The sequence below is a fragment of the Bombus flavifrons genome, chromosome 2 (genome assembly GCF_040668555.2).
Source record: "Bombus flavifrons isolate JBK064 chromosome 2, iyBomFlav1_principal, whole genome shotgun sequence".
In the NCBI taxonomy this organism is placed as follows: Eukaryota; Metazoa; Arthropoda; class Insecta; order Hymenoptera; family Apidae; genus Bombus; species Bombus flavifrons.
The window spans coordinates 1584787-1609012 of NC_138443.1; the positions used below are offsets into that span (position 1 = coordinate 1584787).

Below are 24226 nucleotides of genomic sequence, written 5' to 3' on the forward strand. Positions count from 1 at the left end.
TCTTCTTAACACATAGGCGTACGATTTTGTAAGTATCGTGGTTCCTACGCGAAACCTATGAAAATACGTGTAGTATATCGAAATGATGTTCGGGAAAAAGAGAACGATCGATCATTACGAATTTTATGTTAACAACAATATTTATTACATAATAATTACGATATATATATATTTATATATATATATATATAATAATAATAATAACGTCTATGGATTTACAGTACACTGTCGCGCTAAACCTTAATTATGTATAATATGCAATGGAATGATTACAAGTTGTTAATACATCCACGTTTCAAGCTTTCGAGGCATTCAGGGCTTCGTTTGTTTTTTTCAGATTGGCTCGAATGCGGTGTAAAGGGAACCGTGTCCCTTCGTCTGCTTCACATTTCGCTCTTCCTCGCTCTCTTTCTCTCCCGCTCTCTCTCTCTCTCTCTCTCACTCTCGTTCTCTCGGCGGGACCGATGCTCGGGTTTGATCGAGAGTAAAAGATCGATCACGATCTATTGTCGATATTTAATTCGTTCTCACGGGCATCGTCCCAAAACGTAGGACTTTAAATTTCGTGTATATATATATATATTTTTTATATATAGATCTTCATCTGTATAGATCATAGAGTTAAGAATAAATTCTCTACACCTCTTACAGTGGACAACGTAGGATCTACGATAAAAAATGGACAGTTTCGGTTGTTCGATGGGTATATGACAAAACAGAAATCAATTTCTAGCGCGGAGTCTTTTTCTTCCGGGAGCCAGAACGATGCTTCAACAACTTCAACGAGCTGTGCGTTTCACATTTTCTTAATATTTTTGTTGCTTTCTATCCTCTTATTTTATTTTTTATGTTTATTATTTATTTATTTTTGTTTGGTTTCTTGCGTTAGTACTAGTAGCTATCTTTAGCGTTAGTGTGTTTGGTATCAGTATGTTCGTTTTATCGTTGTCGATTGCTTTGGTACGTTCCATTATTGTTTTCATTGAAGTTATTTCTTGTTTAGTTTATTTTCATTTGGACCCTTTCGCGACGGTAACGTCTATGTAAGAATTTTTGTCATCCATTTCGGGTTCCGTGTACATTGTCAAGGAGTAATTCATACGCGTTATAAATACAATTTTATTGTATAGCATGATTCATTTACAAGGCGCGAAGCAATTCAACCGAGATTCGAAGTTCAAGTCTTTGGAAAGCGATAATTTTTGCGCCGTTTGTACACTCTTTATGTCCTTCTCTCCTTGTTTCGGGATATCTCTTTCACTCGAATGTGAATATTATGTTACACGAGAAACTTCGAATCCTGCGATAACACATAGTTTAATGAATTATTCTTCGTTGACGTCGATTGATATTGTTGAATGGAAAACATTACGACTATATAGAAAGTAATTTTTTGTTACTACCACTAAAATGTAATTCTCTATCTACTGACTATGTTTCTGAAAACCGTCCCAAAAGGGTTTAAGGAAACTCATATCATCGTTACTAAAGAAATCTACTTTTTTTTTTGTTCTTTTTCTTTTTTTGTTTTTATGTTTTTGGTTTTAGTGACGAATCACGGTGAAGGGAAAAGTTTGAAAACTGAGCAATTCATGCATTATCCAAAGAGGAATTTAAGAACATCTAAGGAGTCTTTTTTCAATTCTACGTGTTAATTATATTCTGCTGTGGCATCGTTCTACTCGCGAAGAAATAAATATAAAAGACGAAAGTAAAAGGTAAATCAGTATTTTACTATCAGACTAAATTAAGGCTTTACAAAGATTCATTGTATTTTTTTGTTTCTTCTCTCTCTTTATTTACATCATTGTTTCTTTCGTGCGCTACGTGCCATTTGGACCGACGTACACATCTATTTACGTCTCTTGGACAATCCTTATACTGCTAACATGACAATCGGTACGTTTGTTGATCGGACCCGCCATTGCGCGGGAATTTCGAAGGATTTGAAGAGCACATCGCCTTATATTCTTACAACTGCTCGGAAATGACCATGCTCGAAAGACTGGTGCGGTTTGTATTGTTTAAGAACTTTCGATTGTTCGTTTTTTATGAATAATACGAAGAAAATGAGCGATCCTCGATTATACGTGATTTCGATAAATCGCGAGTGCTACACTGATGATAGTTGATGGTTGCTAGTATGTCTTTATCCTTGAGATGAAACTTATCATCGCGATACAGGTACTTAAGAGCTAGAAGAAATGTGAAAGAAAAAAATACAGACGAGTAGATTTATTTGTAACAAATAGCGTAGAAAGATCGAAGGTAGAAATAAGATACTTGAGAAATAATTAGTAGGGAACTCAACGATTACTTGAAACTTTTAAATGTACCGTTTTATGATTACTACGTAATGTAGTTATACATTTGGTAAAAAAGCACAGGCATCGAGGTCTTAGGCACATGTATTGTTTGCTCGCGTATCACTGTAGATCCATTTCCGCCAAATGCTTTCGAGCGTGCTCCAATCGCTAAGCACAGTGTTGAATTTTCTAAAATTATATATATTCTTCAGAAAAAAAGGTTCTTTGACGATGTAATCAATAGAAATTGATCAATCTTTTCAGACTAAAATACCATTATCATATTTCTACCCACTTTTTGTCTTTAATAGAAAGCTATCAGTTGAAGTAAAATCCCTTAAAAAGAGACATTTAACGTACAAGATATTAAATACGTAAATAGTATTGTTCTTTCGTAGAAAAAACAAATAAAATGTCAATGTACGCTTCTAAAGTATAGCGTAGAAAGAACAATTGAATTAAATAGAAACTTCATGAATTAACCATACCTGTTGTTTTCTAACTGCTCTTTAAACTAAGGAATTAATATTAATCAAATAATCAGCATAACGTCAAATAGAATTCCTTCGATTGTTACTTTCAACACTGTTCGGTTCATTAAACTCGTCGTCAACGTACACTATCACGAGCCAGCTCAGACCAATTGCCACTTCTCATCGATTCGAATGTTTTCCGTCGTATTTTTCTATATCGTCGTGTGTTTACTCGATCTACTCAACTAAATCACTACGCGTTGCGTGTTATTCTTCTTTAAATTAATTATTATTAGTATCAATAGTAATATTATTTTTACTTGTCGCACCACGACCACGATCGACACGTTCATTTCAGTAATTACTCATAATCTATTATGTTAATGATTATTTATCGATAATCGTGCCAATCGATAGTTTCACTTTTTTACCTATTATATTACCGATATACTCCTTCCTCGTTCGATGATTAGTTTCCCCTATTATGTTCCATATTTTCTTCATTGTATTTATATAGCATATCGCTTTTTTACGTCACGTCGAGAACGACGACATCGATCGATTGTCATACATCAGTGGCGGTACACACGGAAATCATTTCGAAAGCAATGAAAGGCACTATTTAGACGTTACGTGGACACTGGTAGTGGCACCGATAATAGTCATAAAACGGTACGGTATTTCCGCCTCGGAAGATAATTACAGCAAGTTTGCTTTGTCGCTCGCGTGCACGTTATTGCGGATTTTGTCATTCGTAGGTTTCCACGTGATTACGATACGCTGACCCGAACTGTACTCGATTCGATAATAGCCGAACATTCCCAGCCAATTTCACTCTGCACTTGTCAATGCCTTCTGTTCGAACTTACTCAGGATTATCGCTATTTGATTGAATTATCGATTAGTCGGCTAAGTATGAATAAGATTCAGATCAACACAGGGTTGGTCTTCCTGGACGTGTTCTCTAATGCAACTGCAACCTCGATGATGAGTTTGATCGGATGAAGTAGATGAACATTTATTAAAAAGAGGAGGTAGCTTCACGTAAAAAATGGCGAGTCTGCGTAAAAGTATTCAAAATCCCATTGTCAGTCACGTTCTCTGGTTTTTGCTACCATTCCTTACATCGTACACTGGTCGGTTGGATATGTAAATAAAAAGATATCGATGACTTCGAAGAAGTGAGTTAAAAAGTAACGTTGTATTTCAATGTTATTTTCGTTATATAGAACTTATAATTTCAACATTCTTCTCAACTGTCCGCGTTATTATTCCGTCGAGACTTTTCGATCTGACGTTTCGTTTAACATTTATGTAAAAGCTAGACGAAACAAACCGGTAGGATATACCTTGAGAAAAAGAACGGACAACATTCGTTCCTTGTACATACAAGCGCTCGTCGTAGCTTCTCGATCGATGCCGGGTGCTCGCGGCGCTTATTTCTCTCTTTTTTCTTTCTTTCGTTTTTTTTACAGTAAATCATCCTGAATTTCCTCATTAAAGTTCTTCCTTTTTTTAAGTACAATGCTGCATTAATAACATGACTCGAACATACTATCGATATAATCGTTTATGATAATTGGTCCTGAACAAATGATAGAACCAAGTTTTGGTTAAGTGTTTAGTGATCATGTGTGTCAAGCGCTGTTCGCGCGCAATAAGAATGCCGGATCCTGATTTCGATCTCAGAGAAAGACTTCGACTTCAGGATCCAGAAGATTGGTATGATATAATCTAAGAATCTGCACTCTCTACGTTACGACTACACTTACACACCTCTATTCTACACTTCCTATGTTATTTCCAATGATCGATTTTATGTATATTTAACGACTGCTTTTTTTTCCTACACCGATGCATGTATGAATCGACGCGTACTACTTTGCCGACTGAAACGCTGTATTAGTGGTGCCATGAACTATCGAGCTATCTGTAGATAATCAAAATCGCTATTACAGTCGCGATTCCATAAACTATCGATAGAATACTCTTGCAATTTATATATTTTCCCAGAGTTTCACGGATACCATCTATATGACGATTGTATGTAAGCTCCACACGTTTTTGTCGCTTAAAAAATTTATAACGAGCATGCAAATAAAAGTAGCTCATAACAGTGTTTGATATACGCACGTTCGACACATCGGATAGTAAATGCAGTTTTTAACCCAAATACAAGTTTTATGCCAACGCATAATACATTTATCGAACATTGATCAACTTTGTCGGCAAAGGTGTACGTATTATGCGTCGTTATTTCGAATGACTTAATGTACTTTGCTGTCTGGACTAGATATTCTGATCGGCGATCATATTCTGGCATCGAGTCTTTCAACGACCCCTTTAAAGGGCCCAGAAAGAATTATAGAAATGAATTATACACACGAAACGGTGATGTTATGTTTGTTTCGTTTCTCTTCGTATGAAGTTAATATTATACTAAAATTACGTCAATATAATAAACGTTACATTCAACCGAAATTAATTGTCAGAAATGAATCAACGACTAAATTATCAAGTTTTTCTCCGCAAGTAGTACATGCGATAAACAAACATGGCCTTCGAAGTGGATCTATCCTTAATGCGAATTTATGCATATGCGTTTCTAAGTAAAGGTTTCTATTCGTTCTCTTTTTATCTTGCAACGTACAGAGGATTAACCGAATCAAGAGAAGTATGTTTATTCGTGAATTCGATTTATAGATATTTGCTGTATTTGGTAAGCTCGTGTTGCTCGAAATGTAATGTGGTTAAGTATTTGAATGCCGAGAGCGGAATATTTTCACGTTAAATTTCAAGCAACACCAACTCAATTCTTAATATTATTAGGTGTCATCGGTAACAATCGATAATTCGTTTGGGTTTTTCGTATTATAGTTTGTATGATATAACTGATACATAGCAGGTAGATATATCACTGGAATAGCATGTAAGATTTTGGAAACGTACGGAGGAAAATCCGTGTCTTGTTTCGAGATTTTTACCTTGATATCCATCTTCTTTCGTTTCTTTTTATACACGTTTCGTATTCGAACTCGGACAGGCGTAATGTACGCAGGATTTCGTAACGATCATGTGAATCATAACCTTTACGAAATCTTCGAATACACCTGACATTCTTCTTCTCACGATACATTATCTTCTGTCTTTTTCATATATGTACGTATAGTTAAATTTATTACTAATGTCGTTATTAGTAATGATATCGTTACATGATTAATACGGCTCGATTTGCGTGCAAATATCTTTTTGTTTTACTTGTTGTCATTAGGCGAATCGTAGAGTACACTGTACTACGTTGAACGGACACGAAATAAAGAAACATCGAATCGTATTGAGAATCAAATGACGTCTAGATTCTATCATGAGAATATAACCCGAATGGACTTATATATGATTATCAAATATTAGTGTCTTTGAAATGTTCATGGCGTGATATTTACAAAGTTTTCTATGCATCTTCGGCGATGAGTAGTGGGGGGGAAGGACAACTCGAAAAAGCGTTAAGGCCCGTTTACATTTGGGTATCTTTTTTTTTTCATCATTCACTATAAGTCACAAACTATATGTAGATAGCTGTCGATTTAGACTGACGGAAATAGTTATCGTTTTCATCGAGGAAAGTTTCTATCGTGTGGGCTTTTAACAACGTGTTCTTTCTTCGTTAGTTCTCGGGACACGTGTCACACGCAAAAAGACGCTACGTTTATTGTATCCATCAATCCGTTTTCTTTCTTTTCATTCAGTCAAATTCGAAGCTTCAAGGTCAACGATGCAATAAAATATATGAATTTCCTTTTTTTTTTATAGCAGTCAAACTCAGTTAATACTGTATAAAGTTAGTTTTCTAACAATTGATTTTATCTTTTCTCGAAGGATACATATAGTATATAATATATATATATATATATAAATATATATATATTTATAATAATAATAATATTAATAATAATAATAATAATAATAATAATAATAATAATAATGCTTTGTTAAATCTCGGGACGTCCTCGTAATTATTTCGTTAAGTTTGGTTTGAAACGTATGTACCATGGATATATGTGTTTTTCTCTTCGAACCGTGTTTCCTTTTTATTTTCTTTTTTTTTCCAATTTCCAAGATACATAGAGAATCACCGTGGACTCGTCACTACTCTGTTTTGTTTAGCTTTCTTCCAGCCTCTTATGTTTATTATCCGAGAAATAGTTTAACGGAACAATAACGTAAGTTATACAATCGGTAGGCCCGTTACATATCGAAAAACAATAACAGTATCTGCATATATAACACGTGGTAAATGTATATATAATATGTATATATACCAATATGTTTACAGTTTCACGTACACGCGTATGTATACTCGGGATGAACATGCGGAATCGAGGGGAAATCGAGCGTATACGGATCGAGACATGCCATTTATTTCGCGTTATGCTCGATTTCACTGGCAATTGCGCAGATTCAATTTCAAGAACTCAACGATCGAAACGTCCCTTAATTTTGCCCCAATTCACTCGCAAACGAATCGCCATTCGCAACCATCGACTATAATAGTTTTGTCCATAAAGTAAGGAAATTACGAAACGATACTAGTAAGAGTATATTATAATCGAAGGATGCTGTTGCAACAAGAACTACTGTGGCGCATCGTTGCGAGTGAGACCGTGTTTAAGCATGTACGTTTCGTTTCTCTTATTGGAAGAAGTTTTTGAATTTCCCGCCGATCTGCCGATTCGCTTCGATCGGCTGAGTTCCCTGTACAGATAACGCATAATCTAAGATCGTTACTTTACGAAGCTATCGCGATCGAAAGCATTGTCTTTTTTGCACGAAACTAATGCGATCGTAGTCTTCATGGTTAGTTAGTTACGTGGTCCATGCGAAAGTGAAACGATTGTTAATTAAATACAGGGAATAAAGATATAAAAGGTCGTGTTACTCGTATGAAACAAATAATGCAACGACGGTCAAAAGATAATGAAATTATCTTACTTTGCAACTGTTACGCGTATCGATTATAATGCAATCGTAACTGTATTTGTACGAATCTTTTACACGAACATGTATTATCGATCGGTAAATACAAAGCATCGCCAACATTTTCCTTAAATAAAATTGTACTGCTATTATAACTCGCGCAATTCGAGACACAATTTACACCGTATACACATTATACGTCTATATATATCTCCGCGTATACTATATACATAGAATATATAGCATACATTTATATGTTTATATATATAAATATATAATATCTAATAAGATTAACAGCATGTAATATCTTATATAAACATCTTATGAAACGTTGCCACCAATTAAAAATGACGAGAAAGGAAACATATTCTGCAGACTATCGATCGGAGTTCGTATATGGAAGTCAGGACATCTTTTGCAAAAAGTATTCAATGCTTCGTCTCGAGATACCTCGAAGAGGACGCGTTTACTTGAAGATCGTTCAATTGTTACATCTACAGAAAAAGGTAATGGTAGATAATACGTATATACAAGACGCTACACTCCATGAGAACATATTATTATTTAATACTAAAACCTTTCTTAGTGGTATTTTATTGTTGTTTAGTTTTAATAATAGATCGTTAATATCTACTAAAGTATATTTCCTTTGTTTCTTGTAATTTCTTTTTCTCTTTCTCTTCGTACTTTACTCGCTCACACTCTCTCCCACCCTTTCGCTCTGTCTTTCTCTCACATCTATATATTTCACTTTTATCCTCGTGCACGGATTATTTTTTTCTTCGAATAAAGTCGATCGATTACATCGGGGAGATGGTCGCATCCCCGCTTCTTTCCCTTCAATTTCCTTTCCCTCCGCACCTCTTTCATTTCTTTCTCTTTCTAGCTTTTCCTTTCTTCCTTTTGTTCAGAAAAAATCCTGCATTCTCGTTACGGTACAACGTCCACGGATATCGTTGGAAAGTACGTATACATATATATGTATATGTATGTATATGCATTTTGTTTTACATATACATATGTGCATATATATGTATAGAGTTTATCAGGTGGGGGCGAAAGCAAAAACGGAATGGAACGAAACGAAACGAGATAATGCTTCTGTACATTTGTCGCATCTGCTTAGAACCATTTGGTGTGCATTACCTTTATGCTGGACATCTCTCAACGATCTCTTAGTCCTTCTTGTCTCCATCTTCGGGGTCCTTAAGCGTGTGCCATTGAGCGATAGGACGTCTCGGGGATGCCAACATGTCGGACCAGTGTCTCAGTTCTGTTCCGCTCGCGTTGTACCCCAAGACGACCTTCCCAATGGGTTCTGAGGTGCCGATACGATCGTAGTCGACTACCGTGACAACCAATTGCACTTTCTAAACGTGAAATCACGCATTAGTGCATTGCCTTCTCACAGTGGATGTTTTTTCTTTCTCTCGCCATAACTTCCGAATCGTAACGTAAATATATGACAAGAAGCCATAAATTCCATTAGAAATGGAAATATCGGTCAATGGTAAATGGAATATTTATATGAAAAATACGAAAAAAAGATATATATATATGTATATATATATGTACATGTGATAAAGATATAGAGAAAGGAATTTATGGTTGTTTAGAAAACTAGTCTACAGAAATAGAAATTGTAAAAAATAGTTCATATCATTATTTAGGATGCAGAATTTTTAATAATAAATATAGAAAAATATGCGCGTATGCAAGTGATAAGCAGAGCTTGTTTAATAGAACTTACATTGTTTAGTTTAGAGGTGTTTATTCTTTAGACACGTCTTACCTTCGATTCGAGGAACATGCAAAGCTTCTAAGCGACATTTTTAAGCTCGTATGAAAAAAAGTAGCAACTCTTTACACGATATAAATGTAGCAGAGCATATATTGTATATTATAAAACGTTTTTTACGATTCGGAAGTGCGGTATTTTGAAGATTGTAGAAAATCAGTCCCTTCATAAAGTACCTTTGGCCCTATTTTAAATAAACAGTGAAATATAGAAAAATCAAGAAGATAACATTTTAGTTCTTCTCTTTTTTCAAAAATAGAGGTTAGAAAGAGCTTTCTTGTTTATTTATAACAAAATTATTTACGCAAGTAAAAACGGCGTGCACTATATTGCTCGCACTTTATGTAGGGTATTTCATTAACGCATTACATACGGATCATTTAATCTCGCTCTCGTAAACTCGTTTTTATACCAATTATATTTAAATCATCCGTTTGCAATGGATTTGAAGTATTTAAACAAACTTCTTACGCTATGGAGGTACAAAAAAAAATTAGAAATAAAATTATTGTCGTGGCTGTTGTCTAAAAGATAATTGAAAAAGTAAAAAATGTGCTAATTAATGTAGCAAGAATAGAAGAAGTGGTGTATTGTTACTGTTACCTGTGTCTGTGGACCGTGTCAAATGAAGGGTACGAAATAAACGGGTGATAATAGAGAAATTTCAATGATTCGTACCTGTATCTGTTCGAAGGGTACCTCAAACGTGAACGATTCGTTGTAATACGGATTAAGAGTGCACTTTTTGATGGACGTTTTCTTCTTCTTCAATCTTTTGCCATTTTGCATCAAAGCGATCTTTACATAAGGATCCGACAGGCCACCGACGTCCATTTTCTTCAGATTTTTCGCTTCCAGGATGACCACCGTTAATTTACCGGCCGTGGGCACGTAACGTAGCGAGAAACAAATGTCACCCAATTTGTTATCCTGTAATTGATAAACTTACATCAACTTTATCATTCATACGAATATTGAAGCAATCGTTTCAAACGATAATTATACGCAATTGATAAAAACACTCTTTTATTAGCTCTGAAACAGCGTCGAATGCTCATCCTTGTTAGGAATTCAAATTATTAGCAAATAAATAGACAGTTTCGTTATATTAAAAAACATTTCGTATTTCAAAATAATGTACAGGTATAAATACAGGTATACATAAATTACTAAAGTTTAATAACAAATGAAAAAGAGATTACAGCTTGAATACTGTAAAATTTTTAAAGACACGACAAATTTCTCGAAAAAATAGAAATAAATTATGAGCGATAAATTGCTGAAAAATAATTTCCATAATATAGTATCGAAAACAAAATTTGTAATTTTCTATTAAAAATATTCTATTAAAAATAATCAAGTATCTACATGCTTTTAAGCAGTAGTATCCATTGATATACAGCATGAACAAAAATCCTTAAGTTTTTCTTAAAAATGATCTATTCTTACGAGTTAATTTAGTTTCTATTCAATTCAATATATCTTTCTTACGTTTACAAATGTATTAAAACAAATTTACCTGACCACCCTCGCCCTCGACGCTCTGTAGTTCTCTCCATTCCTCGATTGTCTGAGCCAGATCGACTTGGCACAGAGGAACCTTCACTTCACCGATCTGGTCGTGTTTGGAGAACCTGTCGAAGTCGAAGATCGCGAAGACGAGCGTCTTGTTCATAGCGTCTGCGTATGCTACGCTCTGAAAGACGATTGTGTACCGTCAGAAAAAGTAAAAGAAAAAGTCGTTTGCGTTTCGTTGAATGGTCGTCGAGACAAAGCAATTGAAGAGAAAACGACCTAACCTTGAACGTGAAAGTCTCATTGAAGACCGGATTAAGCGTTTTCCTGTGCACTTTCGTTTCGAATTTCTTCTTCTTGTCCGGTAGCAAGTAAACCTTGACGTAAGGATCGGAAGTGCCACCCATGTCTAAAGCTGGTAGCTCCTCGGCTTGTATCACAGTCACTGCCAAGCTATTCGTGTTGAAATCGTATTCGAGCTGTAAAAGTCGATTCGTCGACGTATTAATAGATTTTATCGGCGAAATATTTTTCAACAGTTTTGTTGACAATTGATTTATCAGATGCGTTCTATTTTTGTTCACTGTATCTTTCTCTATAGCAAATTAAAAGAAAGTGACAGAGACAGGAGCTTACGTCGTGCATTGATTACACACAGATATACCGCTATTGAACATATTTTCTATGAAGAGAAGCTCTTTGTATTCGTTTAAAAATATTTTAATAGATAAAGCCACGGAAATTCCCATCTACTTCTCGCACGCTGACCTTTTTTTTATATAAATAGATCTAGCTCTTAACCTCTTCACGGAGAATATTTTCCTGCCTATGTTGAAATGGCTACATTTAAAACAAGTAATTACTTCCATACGACATTTTGTCACGATGAACTATGTCGTTATCAGCATCCAATAGGGTCGTTTATATGACGTGACGAAATATTTCGTCCTTCCCGATTAAAAAGTTACACTAACTTTAAATAACATTTTTTAAACGCTTTTTCCAACTTTGTGGTGTACACATAGAAATTATATGAAAAGCTCTATGCGACTCGTCAATTGAATAATGTCACTTGTACATTTCATACGAGTTATACTTTTGCAAGCTTTGTATTGTATGATATCATTGAAATCATCAATCGGTTAGTATTCTTTTCGAGAAACTTCGAATTACAAATCACAAGAACTTCTTTTTTAATTGGAGACTAAAAGGTCGATGACGAATATATCGTAGCTTAAAAATCGTACCTTATATTGAAGTTTTCCAAGTTTCACCTCGCTTTGCTTACTCTCGGCTTCATCCGGTTCTTCGGCGTTGTCAGTCAGCTCTTCCATATCCGGCTGGACCTTAACAAATCGAAGTGGATTCCACGAGTGTAGAATGTGCGTCTAACATCTACATGAAGTCACGGAACACCGAGTACGTACCTTGTCCTTGTACGTGCTGCCTAATAGCTGCACGGACTTGAGGTCTACCGCGCCCTTCAGCCCTTTCTTCCCGTCCTTGGATCGTCTTTTGCGACAGCATCTCCTGATGCAGCAGAAGCAGATTCCGAGAACTACTACGCCTACGGCTACTCAAGCGAAGAAGAGAAAAATCGAAAGAATCGAATTAAAAAAAAATTACTAACTTTGTGGAAGCTCGATTATGTTTAAAAAAAATGGCGTCTCTTAATAAAGTATCGTGCAAAAGTTTTAGACCATTAGCGTTTCACCCTCGCTAGTTTCACGATAGCTATTATTCAGATTGTGAGAAAACGTTTTCAATTGTTATATGAAAATGAATCCTTATAGATTTTCTGTAATCATCAAATGAAATAATTCTTGACGTATTTCGGCATATTTTATTTTTCAGCTTCATTTCATCTTTCCATAAGTGTCCTTGCATTTGTGAATGGATCACAATGTGTTAATTGTTTTGAATTAATCAACATTTTTGAAGGAAATTTTTAATTCTTGAATCATTTCCTTCCTAGACGATTTCTGAAGAGCTTTGCAAATTTAAATCAAAACCAAAATAGTGATATGTATTTATGCGAACAATTTCAGTTTTTAGTGGTCCAAAATTTTTACATTATACCGTATGCTTATTTTGCATCTATGCAAGCGCAGTTCGGAAGCGCGAAAGCGGTTTTGTTAATTCTATCATTTTCCTTTACTTATATATTTATTTTGGTGCTGCTTGTATAATGAATGTGATTTTGATTTAGATTATGTACTACATAGGTATATATATGTATGTGATATTATATAGTAAAAATAAAATATGATGTGTTCGAGTGTCGTCAACACTTAATGCAACTGAAACAGAAAATTTGCGTGATTAATGTTTGGATGTTATGTGTTGTTCGAATTATCTGAAAGAGTAAAATGTTTCATCGACGATTGTTTTTCCAGAAAGGGGTATGGGATTTATATTCGGTTGCTTTTATATTAATACAATTTTTTATAGTCATGTTAAATATGGAAATGTTTGTACTATCTTTTACTTGTATTATTTTTGAATCTTATCGGATGAGATCTACTCTTATTTGAGAATTTTTGTGTGCCATTGTAGTAATCAATAGATCTATGTCTCTTATTCATTGGCTACCACGCGAAACTTCAATTTAAAGCCCTCAAACTTCTCAACATTATACTAGAAAGACTAAAAATATTTTGCTTCTATAGCATATAAATTAATTTTTCGTTTATAGTTTCTTCCTTTTCAATTTACAAATAATTCTATTTTTAATATTTATAACAATATATACATTTCATGTCTTATCAATTAAAGTGTACTCAATTTGCATCTAAAAAGAAACTTGTAATAATTCATAGTTTTAGAGATTTTGAGAGAAAGAGAAGTTACGAGATTTCAAAATTATTGCAGCAAAGAATCTAAAGAACCCAGACATTAAAAAAAAAATCAGTATCTAAAAAATTAAGATTGTTGTACATCAAGATTTTCTAAAGAGAAACGTAGGTGTCTTTATTTCAAAAATGTAGCTCGTTTTACTTTACGTGGTGGTCAATCTTTTGGCGGATAAAATAATAAGAGTAATTTACACGCGACTGTTTGCTTTTACCTATTAGGATCGCTACGAGTGCCCATGTTGGTATTCCCATTTCCTCCGCGAGCTCAACGCCGAGATTCTCCACTTGAGTCTCCAATGTTTCTTTTTCGGTCACCGCCTCTGTGCCAACTAAACGCGATTATATAACTTTAGTTATTGTACCGTGGAAAATGTGACGCGATCTTCATGTTTAAAGACAAAGCGAAGAAAGATTTACCTTCTTTTATTTCCTCCTCCGTGCTCACAAAAGTCTTTAGCGTCGACTCAACCATCTCCTCCACCGGTTGCGGTTGCGGTTCTTCCGGAACCTTCTCCGCTTCTCTTTTGTAGATGGCAGGCATTTTCTATAAAGAATAAAAGTAAATGAAATAAATATTTTAATACATATACACTTTTCTGTTAGCGAAAACTCTTTTCTTGTCAATTTATAATACACGATTACTTCACAAAAATCGATTTGAAAGCGTTCCCTAGTTTTGAACGTTGACATCCTTTGATAATCAACCTGATAACTACGATTCTGTAATACTGTACAGTAGCAGATAAAGGAAAGTTTAAAATCGATACATTACGAATATTAGTAACTTCTGTACTAAACATTTTTTGTCGTATTGATAACAGTCATCTATTCTATGGTATTCATTGTTCTTATTAAATATAAATTCATTTTGCTAAATTATGATGTCTCCTTACAGTCTTTATTTTATAAACTTTCTTCTGTCCGTCACAATGTGTAGAGTAAATTTACTGCCTGATTTGGAGTTCTGTATATATATACAGGGTGGTTGGTAATTGGTGGTACAAGCGGAAAGGGGGTGATTCTACGCGAAAAAAGAAGTCGAAAATATAGAATAAAAATTTTTCGTTTGAGGCTTTGTTTTCGAGAAAATCGACTTTGAATTTTCGCTCGGTACGCCTACGGTACGTTATAACGGATCTCACTGTAGATCGTTGTCTCGATGGAAAAATAAAAAAAAAATAAAAAAAAAATTTTATATATATATATATATATTAATTTTGTGTTTCTCAACCATTTTTACGTATATCCTAATGGGACTAAAATTTAATGCCTAGAATAAGTTAGTAAGAAAGTTATTTGCTTATCATTTGGCAAAGAACATACGTACAATGTTACAAAAACGGGTCCATAAGTAGTCTATAAATAGAAAAACCATTGCATTGCATAAGTTCGAAATTACATGGTTGTCGTCAATGATATTTTAAGAAAATAATCGATTCTTTCGTTTGTGGATATTCTAGAGAACCTTAATTCTGTATTCTGAATTTTCAAATGGAGCTTAAATTTCTTATTATCGTGATCACCGAGGAGAATATGAAAAACTCCACTGCTTCATATAGAGTGCAATGAAAATTAGAGAAATTTGTCGAGAGTACTAAGATAGCATACCTTCATATAGGATAATATAATATTAATTACTAGTAATAGGGATAGAAATAATATTTAAATGGATAGTACAAACAACACTATATCAAAGAAATATTGTTATGTATGCAACATCTACTTATATACTTTTCTAATATTATCATTTTTCCTTAGGCGAAAGCCTGCCAAAAAAAAAAAAAAAAAAATAAAAAGATAAAAAAGAATTTTTATCATCATGCGAGCATGTATATTTAATTTTAACACACTCCAACCGAAGTATTGGCACGAACTCGAGCAACGCCACTTTTAATGCATTTTTTAAGTATGTCATGGACTCCCGATCGAAAAAAATAACCGTTCTTCGTGAAGCAGTAAAATTCTTTCATGCGAAACTCACTATCGAGATAAAGCTGGTGGTGAAAACCACGGGAAATCTTGAATTCTATTCTCGCTTGCAATTCTCCTCCAAAGTTTTGTCGCTCTTTTCATACAGGCCAAGATCCGGTTAGTCGTAAGAGCATTCCCCGAAGCAAAATTTAGCTCGAAAGGAACCGAGTAGAATAAAGTAGGTTTCTTTTCATAATTTGTCCTGTGATGTGTGTCGATTTAAAATGCTTCAGTTGCTTTGGGAGAAACTATATTCTTCGAATTATATTCTTTGATCAACATTTTTATCATAATTGGAATTCTTCTAATTTTTTAAAATTCTTAAATTTAATTATCGAAAACGAATTACATGGTCTTACTTATAATTTGTAAAATTCAATGTGATTCCTTGTTTTAATTTTAAACGATATTTTTTAATACGTTCTAATATTTCTTGCTTTATTTTAGATTTTTAATCCCTTCCAGTTGTTTTTTCTCAACTTCATCACGTTGATCATGCGCTCGATATAGTTTCTCAACTTTTAGTTATTCTTAATTGTAAATTCATCGTGACAGAATTTGTTGATATTAATTTGTAATATTTCGGTTTCAGATAACTACAGATTTTTATCATAATGTGTATTAGTTTAAGAAAACCAGAAACTTTTATTATGATATTTTATTTTCACGTTGAAGCCTTGACGTACGTTATGACTTTTTGGAGAGATTTTTTTCTTCCATCTGAAATGACAGATACAGTTGAAATAATTGATATCGGTTAAATGACACAGACAGATCTGTCTGTATCGATCGGAAACTTTGGTATTTAGCTCAGTTTAATTTTAAGAAATAAATTCTTTTGGATTTTAATTATTAAAACGGAACGCAAAGTTTCATTTATTCATTTCATCCAGTGTTATCGATATTCGTAAACCTTCAACAATAATTTTTTACGTGAATATATTTCAATTATCCCTTGTCCTTTGTTAATGAAAAAAGTTCATTTCTTTACGAAGTTTCTCTACAATTATGCAACGTTAAATCTTTCATATGTCATCGTCATGTTTAATCACACTTAATTATAGTCACTATTTAATTTCAAAGTTCGATAATATTTTAAAATCGTCATGTCAATATCACGACAGCACACACTGGTAATTCGTTCTAGAAAATAGTTCGACTTCACGTACATTTCATAAAACTATCACGCAAACCACATTTGCTCATAAACATGCGACTAAATTTAAAGAAAGAAAAAAGCTAATAATTTTCCACGAACTATACAAGCTATGATCTATTGGAATTTCAATGTTATATTTCCTGCGTTTTAATGGACTGAATCATAATTTCATACTACAGAAGCGGAACTCGTAATTACGATACGAGCGCTGCGAGATTTTACAATCAATGCTACGCTTCCGCATGCGAAGATTAAGTTCGCATGTGTATTATGGTCTGGCAACTGTGGTAGGTTTCTCAAGATTTATGATATAATACCAACGCTGTTACATATTGGAGTATATTTTTATATACGAACTCGTGTAGTGATAAAATGTGTAATATCGGAGACACGAATAAATGAAAGCCAGGATATGGAATTTATTTTCTTTAAAATATAGGCTCTCGTTAGCGAATAGAAAATTGCTTTTCCAAAGTAAAAGAGTACAGAGTAAAATAGCAAATTTAAATTGTGACTAACGGAGTTGCTTTCTTAATAAAATACAATTACTAAAATTGCGCAATAAGGCAGGAGAAAGGAAGTAATGAATGACATTCAGAATGAAGCGAAATACTAGGAAAAAATTCAAGCCAAATTCAATTCAAGCCAGTTTAATAATATATTAAAAAGAAATATTTATAATAAATATCAATTGTCAATTATATTATCAGCGACACTGTTTTTCATTCATAGATTGATTGTATCGGATTCGCAACCATCGCGTGCATTAACTCTGTAATGACCTCTCTTGCTTCCGGGTTCTTTTTTTCTATTCCCTCGAGTGCTCGGATGCATACAGTATGCCTACTGCTGATTTTTAATTAGCAAATGTAAAAACGTCTATCGGCTGGTCTTTGTAGCGAGCATTTATTCCGTGCTTTTTGAAAGCTCGTTCCAAAAGGTTACTTGAAATCTGCGATATTAAGGACGTATCTGTGATGGGACAAAGCTTTTCAAAATTCATGGAAACTGCAAATTTTGCCTGCAAAGAAGAGTCCATATAATTGTTTGTTACGTAACGCAAAATAATTTTTATGTCTTTATCAAATTTTAACGAATTCGTTATTTATTTTCAATTTATACACTATATATAAAATAAATAAAGAATATATGTAATATATATATATATATATGCATGATTGAAATGCAATATATATAATGTATCTACTTAATAACTTTCAAAAAGCGTAATAAGAATATAAATACTACAGGGAAAACAGATATCGATAATATCTGTCATATTTATTTATCTGTAATGGAGAACCAATGTTTCATATCTTTCATAGACAAGATTTAATTTTGTATAATCAAAAAAGATTCCAGAAATTTGGATTTATTGAGAAAACGAGAAAACATTGTCGATCTAAACGATCTGTAACTCGATCAATTCTAACAAGTTTGTATTTAACTACGACGAGTGTTTGTTCGAGCTGTTGTCTGTCACCGGAAGTATGGTAGCATCTTCTCTACCTTCAATTCCAATTTTATCGATATGTATATTCACGTTCTATCTCAAATACGGACGAAACATATAGTAAAGTCGAAATATATAGTAAAATGACAAAGGATACGATCAGTTGTGATCTTGTGACATTGTTTAAGTGGCTTTGAGCGATCAATTGACTTTGCTCCATCTATATATACGAAACTTTCTTCGTCCTTACTGTAGTAGCTGCAATCTCCTTGAATGCAATCTCCTAATACGTTTCTATTTGACTTTCATTAAGCTCTTCCATTAAGCTACGTCTTCTCTCATTAGATCTTCAAATAATTTTTAAATGCATGAAATCCTGTTAATCCTCTGTAGGATGTTTTACTTTCTTCTTTAACATTGGGAATATTAACGATTCACATATATTCCATCCTATAGGAGTGATGGAAAAATAATTTTGAACAATTTTGCTATGAAAGGGCACGAAGAACTTCGAACAATGTGTTTTCATATAAGCTTGAATAATTTTCGTTATTACTTGTTTTCAAAGTTTTGAATGCGGTGGATATTTGTTAATGTTAATATTACTAACACTGAACATGTTAATTTTTCACGCTTCCAAAGCGTTACGTGAGATAATACTTGTTAAAGATTTTCATAATTTCCTAATGATTTATCAAGTTTATCGAATTTTTCCTAAATGTTCTAATGCGATAGGTCGTTTTATTCACTTCAGTATATTTTGCCTAAGCTCAGAAAAATCCCTTTATGACAACTTTTCAACGAACTTAATACGCAGTAGCTTATTTACAGGGGGGAAAAGGAATCGCTCCAAAGAAAGAAGACTCGATGGCGCCCCATTCGCACAAATAAAATGGCGGTATGCCAGAAATAACAATGAGTATCTCGTAAGATTCTCTATTCTCATCCATAGAATGTCACCTTGAACTAAGTTCGAGGACACAAGGGGAAATTGCCATTGAGAAGAGTTGCGTGGGCGTGCGTAAAGGGGAGAAAAAAAAAAAAAAACCAGGGAGCAGGCTGATGCGCGAAAGTTATGGCTGGGGAGAAAGAGGATTTCCAACTACGTAGAAGGGAAAGCAGGAAGCTAGGAAACACAAGCAGTCAGATCTTGCAGAGAATATAGCAAAGAATTATTTTAGTCCACTGGCATGTTCGTGTCGTGATAACTTTCCCCTCTTTGCTTACATATACATGGTTATCATTCCTTTCCTCTCGATAAGACGTCTTCTTTACGTTGCATTTACGCGATGATATTACGTACCATGGAGTATGAAAACATACTCCATATGATTACGTTTCATTATTCCATTTTACGATTTCTCTACATTTCATTTTACCAGATTGGTACACGCGAAATGCAATTTTTCTAAAGTTGAAAATTGACGTCTGATTGTCATGTTGTAGACTTTGTTCAATATTAAAAGCAAAAATTAAAATTTCATATGAAATATTATAGTGCTTTATAATTCAATATTAATAATAATAAGTCTTTTAAATATACACGGTAAGCTTAAGAAGTTGTGCAAAGAATAATCATATTTTAACGTCATTTGATAATCAAAAGAAAGTATTTTAACATGACATAATTAAAATGGGAACAATCCCATAGGTCTAAAAATAAGTCTTTTAACTATACACGGTATTTGTGAAGTTCTTCCAAGGATAATATTTTTCAAATATTGATTCTCAGGCAACGATTTGGTGATAAAAATACATATTTCATAAAAAGATTAAATAAAAGGACAGCCTTTGCAAGATGAAACACATGTTTTAATTATATATTAATATATAATATATACAACAATATATAATAACATTTTAATTATATATACCCATTTTAAATTATACTCATTTTTAAATTACTCTTTCTGTGATCTTCGATTGTTCTATAATCACGCTAAGGAAAAAATAATCCACTATAATAAATATGTTTTGTAATATTTATATTTAGTAAGCAAACAAATTTACAATCTGCAATTTGTCGATACATAGTTCCTTTTTAAAGCCTTTGAAAAGCCTTTCCGAAGGTATCAACAATCCTCGAATCAGTGCAAACCCAAATTACGTACGCGAAACTCAATTTCGCTCCGCTTACCACTGAAAGTTCTAGTCAAATCATTAAAAGTCACAAGCATCCTACTTCCTGGTACTTTCACGGTTCAAGAACTCCGGAAACTTTTTCTTGTAGCGTTCAATCAGGCTCGTTAAACAGTTAATATTACACTGTGCGTGTCTCGATGATTATCGGTTACGTCATTATTTATGATGACGTATTAGAGAACTAAAGTATCGTACTTCGACGTAATAATCAACGGAAATTGGTTTAAAATATCACGGTTAATATTAAATATCGTGAAGCGATAGAAAATGTTCGAGAATAATCGGTGGGTGTGGTAGCTTGTCTGACTGTCTAACTGCCTGACATCGATAAGACTTTACTACTTGCTACGGCGAGTCTTCCGCTTGAAGCTGTGTCTGAATCACTTCCTGATGTATTGGAAGAGCAACGATTCCCTTTACTTCCATGTAGAGATTAATAGACTACGTGTATTTATCGAACGTATATGAAATTATTATAATCAACTATACATAGTTTGCTGGCGATTATTGATTAGTTGGCGATTAGTTTTATTATAATATTATTTTGATACTACGATCTATAATACGATTTCGCTGTATTCAGAACCAGGTATCAAATAACTTCGTTGCCTGGAAGCAATTTCTCACTAAAAATTCAGTTTATTTCCTTCTCTAACATTTCAATAATAACATTCCATAATATGAAATTTATATTTATTAATTCATACCCAAGTTGATATTTTTTAATTTCCGTTGCCAGTTACAAACAAAGCAAAATTCACTGTTTCATGCGTCAAAGGGTAAAAAAACGAATTTCCAACAAATAACGGACATTTACAGTTGGGTTGACCAAAATGGTAGAAAATCAAAATTGAAAAATCCTCTCGCGTTTTTCCGAATAAATCGTGGCAAGTCTAACCAATACGTCGTGAAACAGGAGCTAACATTGTGCTAAAAATTCAAAGAAAACGTTTGTCTTATCAATCAGCGGATTGTAAATTTTTCATTTCGCCGACTTCGACATTGGCCTCCAATAAAATGCGATAACGCGATAACGGAGGCGCAATCCAACAAAATAATCGTTATCGTCGCCGCGACGATAAATTGACGTCAGGCACGCGTCACCCACGCACGCAATAGTCGTCTGCGTTCTCCACGAGCTGGCAGCCATTCTTAGAAACAAAGGATTCGATGGATGTTGCCGTTTCATTCTTTCTTTCTTCTCGTTCTTTTCTTTTACCTTATTTTTTCGTTTCATTTTACCGCATTGCCTCTCGTTTCAAGTATAATCCGACGAAGGTACGCGTTTTCGCGGTCGTTGAAATACCTAGGAACACTTGGGAAATAGGTTTGCAGGAGTATACGCTGCTACTTTCTCTTAATTAACTTAATTATAGAAGGTAGTTGACGCGGAACGAAAGCTCGAAAATCCACGACGAAAAATTCCTCACCAGGATTAGCCGTAAAACGAATAAATTAAGGCAATTGCACGGTTACATGGATTTTTGTTTCATATTTTAGGAAATAGTTCTTTACGGTTTCGGTTTAAGGTAGGGTAATAAATACGTATAGTTTTTAGTGTAATCTTTATTTACTTTTTAATTGTGGAGTGCAATAAAAAAAAAACAAATGCCACAATTGTAGAAAAAATAATTCTCGTAGAAAATTCAATACTAAATTGTAATTACATAAATGTCTTAAATGATTATTGAGGGGCTCTTCAGATTGCGGGTGTTTCTCGAAATATTCCTTTTTGCAGATTATCGCATTTTTATAATCTGTAGACTTTATTATACGTGACTCTGAATTTCTGGAGAGACACCCTTTTTGATCTAATATTTTAAAAACTACAAGAGACACTTTTAAAGAAATTTCAACTTTTACGAAATGCCAACAGAGGATTTTTATCAATTTTTATTTTGATACTTCTAAATATACATGTATTTTTTTTAATTTATCTTTTGCACTCTTAATAATACCAATAATTTCGATACGTTCGAAATGTAAAATTGTAAAAAATTAAATTGAAAACTAAATTGAAAATTGAGTTATAAGGCAGAAAAATTAATTCATGAATATTTCATTTACTATTGATAAAATTTGGCGTCAAATTAAGCTACAAATGTAATTTTTTCTCTCATATTTGTTTTCTATTCAATAAATATTTTTAAAAACTCTTATATCTGTTTTTATTGCTTTATATTTATTTAAATGCACGTTTAATGAGATACTGCACATACGTAACTACTTTCAATGTCGTAATCATTGGAATGTAACGAGGAAACCAGATTGATATTCGAGAAAAGGACGTTCAGAATTATATCGTCTCTTTAAAGCTCTGTAATTTCGTATTAGAAGTACAGTAATCGTTTTTTCTCGATATCATTTTCTTCTATATTAAAAATGAAGTTTGCGCACTATCTATTTTGTAGGTTTTTTATAAATATCGCGATTCTATAAACGAAAGGAAAATTCAATTTTGAGTATCTCGGAGCACGATTTTGTCGGATACGGCAGTATTCCAAATAACTCCTCAATTAAATGCTCTTAATACTATCAATTACTTATAATAGTAATTCCAAAATTCATGTATGAATGCCAAAAAAATTCCTTGTTACATAATATGTAGTTACTACTAGATACATTAAATAAATCAAGAATTCACCAATTACTGTTTTAATATTTTCTATCAATTTAGGACATTATATTGCTGCATACGTATATGTGGCGAATATCTAATGAAACACACGAAATGATAATAGTAACTTTTGTTCAACTTATCAGCGATATTCATATTTCAGAGTTCTCGTCTACTTTTATCACGTTTCAATATGGCATATAGTTTTTTTCCATATAGCAGTTCGATTCTTTTTAACAATTGTTTCATTAAGTTTGTGTTTGTAGAGGTCTTTAATGACGCTCTAATTGGTTGCGAGAGCAAAGTGACGATGTTATTAATATTAATAATATTATCCTCGTTTGATATCATGGATATTAATGTTATCGGTGCTCTTGCAACGCGATACATATTCATAACTTTTTTGTATCATACGAAGATTAAAGTAGAAAAGTTCGTTCAATAAAATATGTACTGCAACTTGGGAAATATGAATAACATAACACGTTTCTTTAACATAAACGTGTATTATTACTCTTTGCCAAGTTTGTATAATTTCGTTCATAAAAATTTCATTGCTGACATGCAAGCTCGAGTAAAGAAACGAGTCTTGTAAAGTGGTTCGCGTAAATCATTTTTTCTTTGAATCATAAACAACTGCCGTTTTTTGTGAAACCGAGATTAGGTATGCAGAGACATTTTAAAAGGCGAGAAAATTAGTTTTCTTTCGATTTACCGTGACGGTGAGGAAAACTATACGATATAATCATAAGAAAGAACATTTGTAATCGCTTCTCTTGCTTTATTCGCCTGAGGTATCTTAAAAAATATTAAAGCCAGAGATATATAACTCGGAAAGTAATTTTATTTAATGTAAATATTATTTCGTGTAGATAATTGTAATAATTTATAGAGCGGTGAATTTGTTTATCAGCACACATAAGGAAAAATAATCTAATCTGCGTTTGAATATGCAAGATCGAT

General features: G+C 33.4%; 1 protein-coding gene across 4 annotated transcripts in view; it reads right to left on the reverse strand.

Moving 5' to 3' along the window:
* Positions 1-121: 121 nt before the first annotated feature.
* Syt1 (synaptotagmin 1) overlaps positions 122-24226 on the reverse strand; it is a 44756-nt gene continuing 20651 nt past the window's right edge. For 2 of the 4 annotated variants that reach the window (XM_069132005.1, XM_069132004.1), the window contains exons 2-9: positions 14339-14465; positions 14134-14250; positions 12494-12639; positions 12314-12412; positions 11351-11545; positions 11071-11247; positions 10230-10481; positions 122-9123 (exon numbers count right to left, since the gene is read on the reverse strand). In XM_069132005.1, coding sequence (XP_068988106.1) covers positions 8929-9123; positions 10230-10481; positions 11071-11247; positions 11351-11545; positions 12314-12412; positions 12494-12639; positions 14134-14250; positions 14339-14462 — 1305 coding nt within the window. In that variant the 5' untranslated portion in view covers positions 14463-14465 and the 3' untranslated portion in view covers positions 122-8928. Of the gene's footprint in view, positions 9124-10229; positions 10482-11070; positions 11248-11350; positions 11546-12313; positions 12413-12493; positions 12640-14133; positions 14251-14338; positions 14466-15902; positions 16360-24226 lie in introns of those variants that run through there. The other 2 variants (XM_069132006.1, XM_069132007.1) reach the window with 2 other exon arrangements.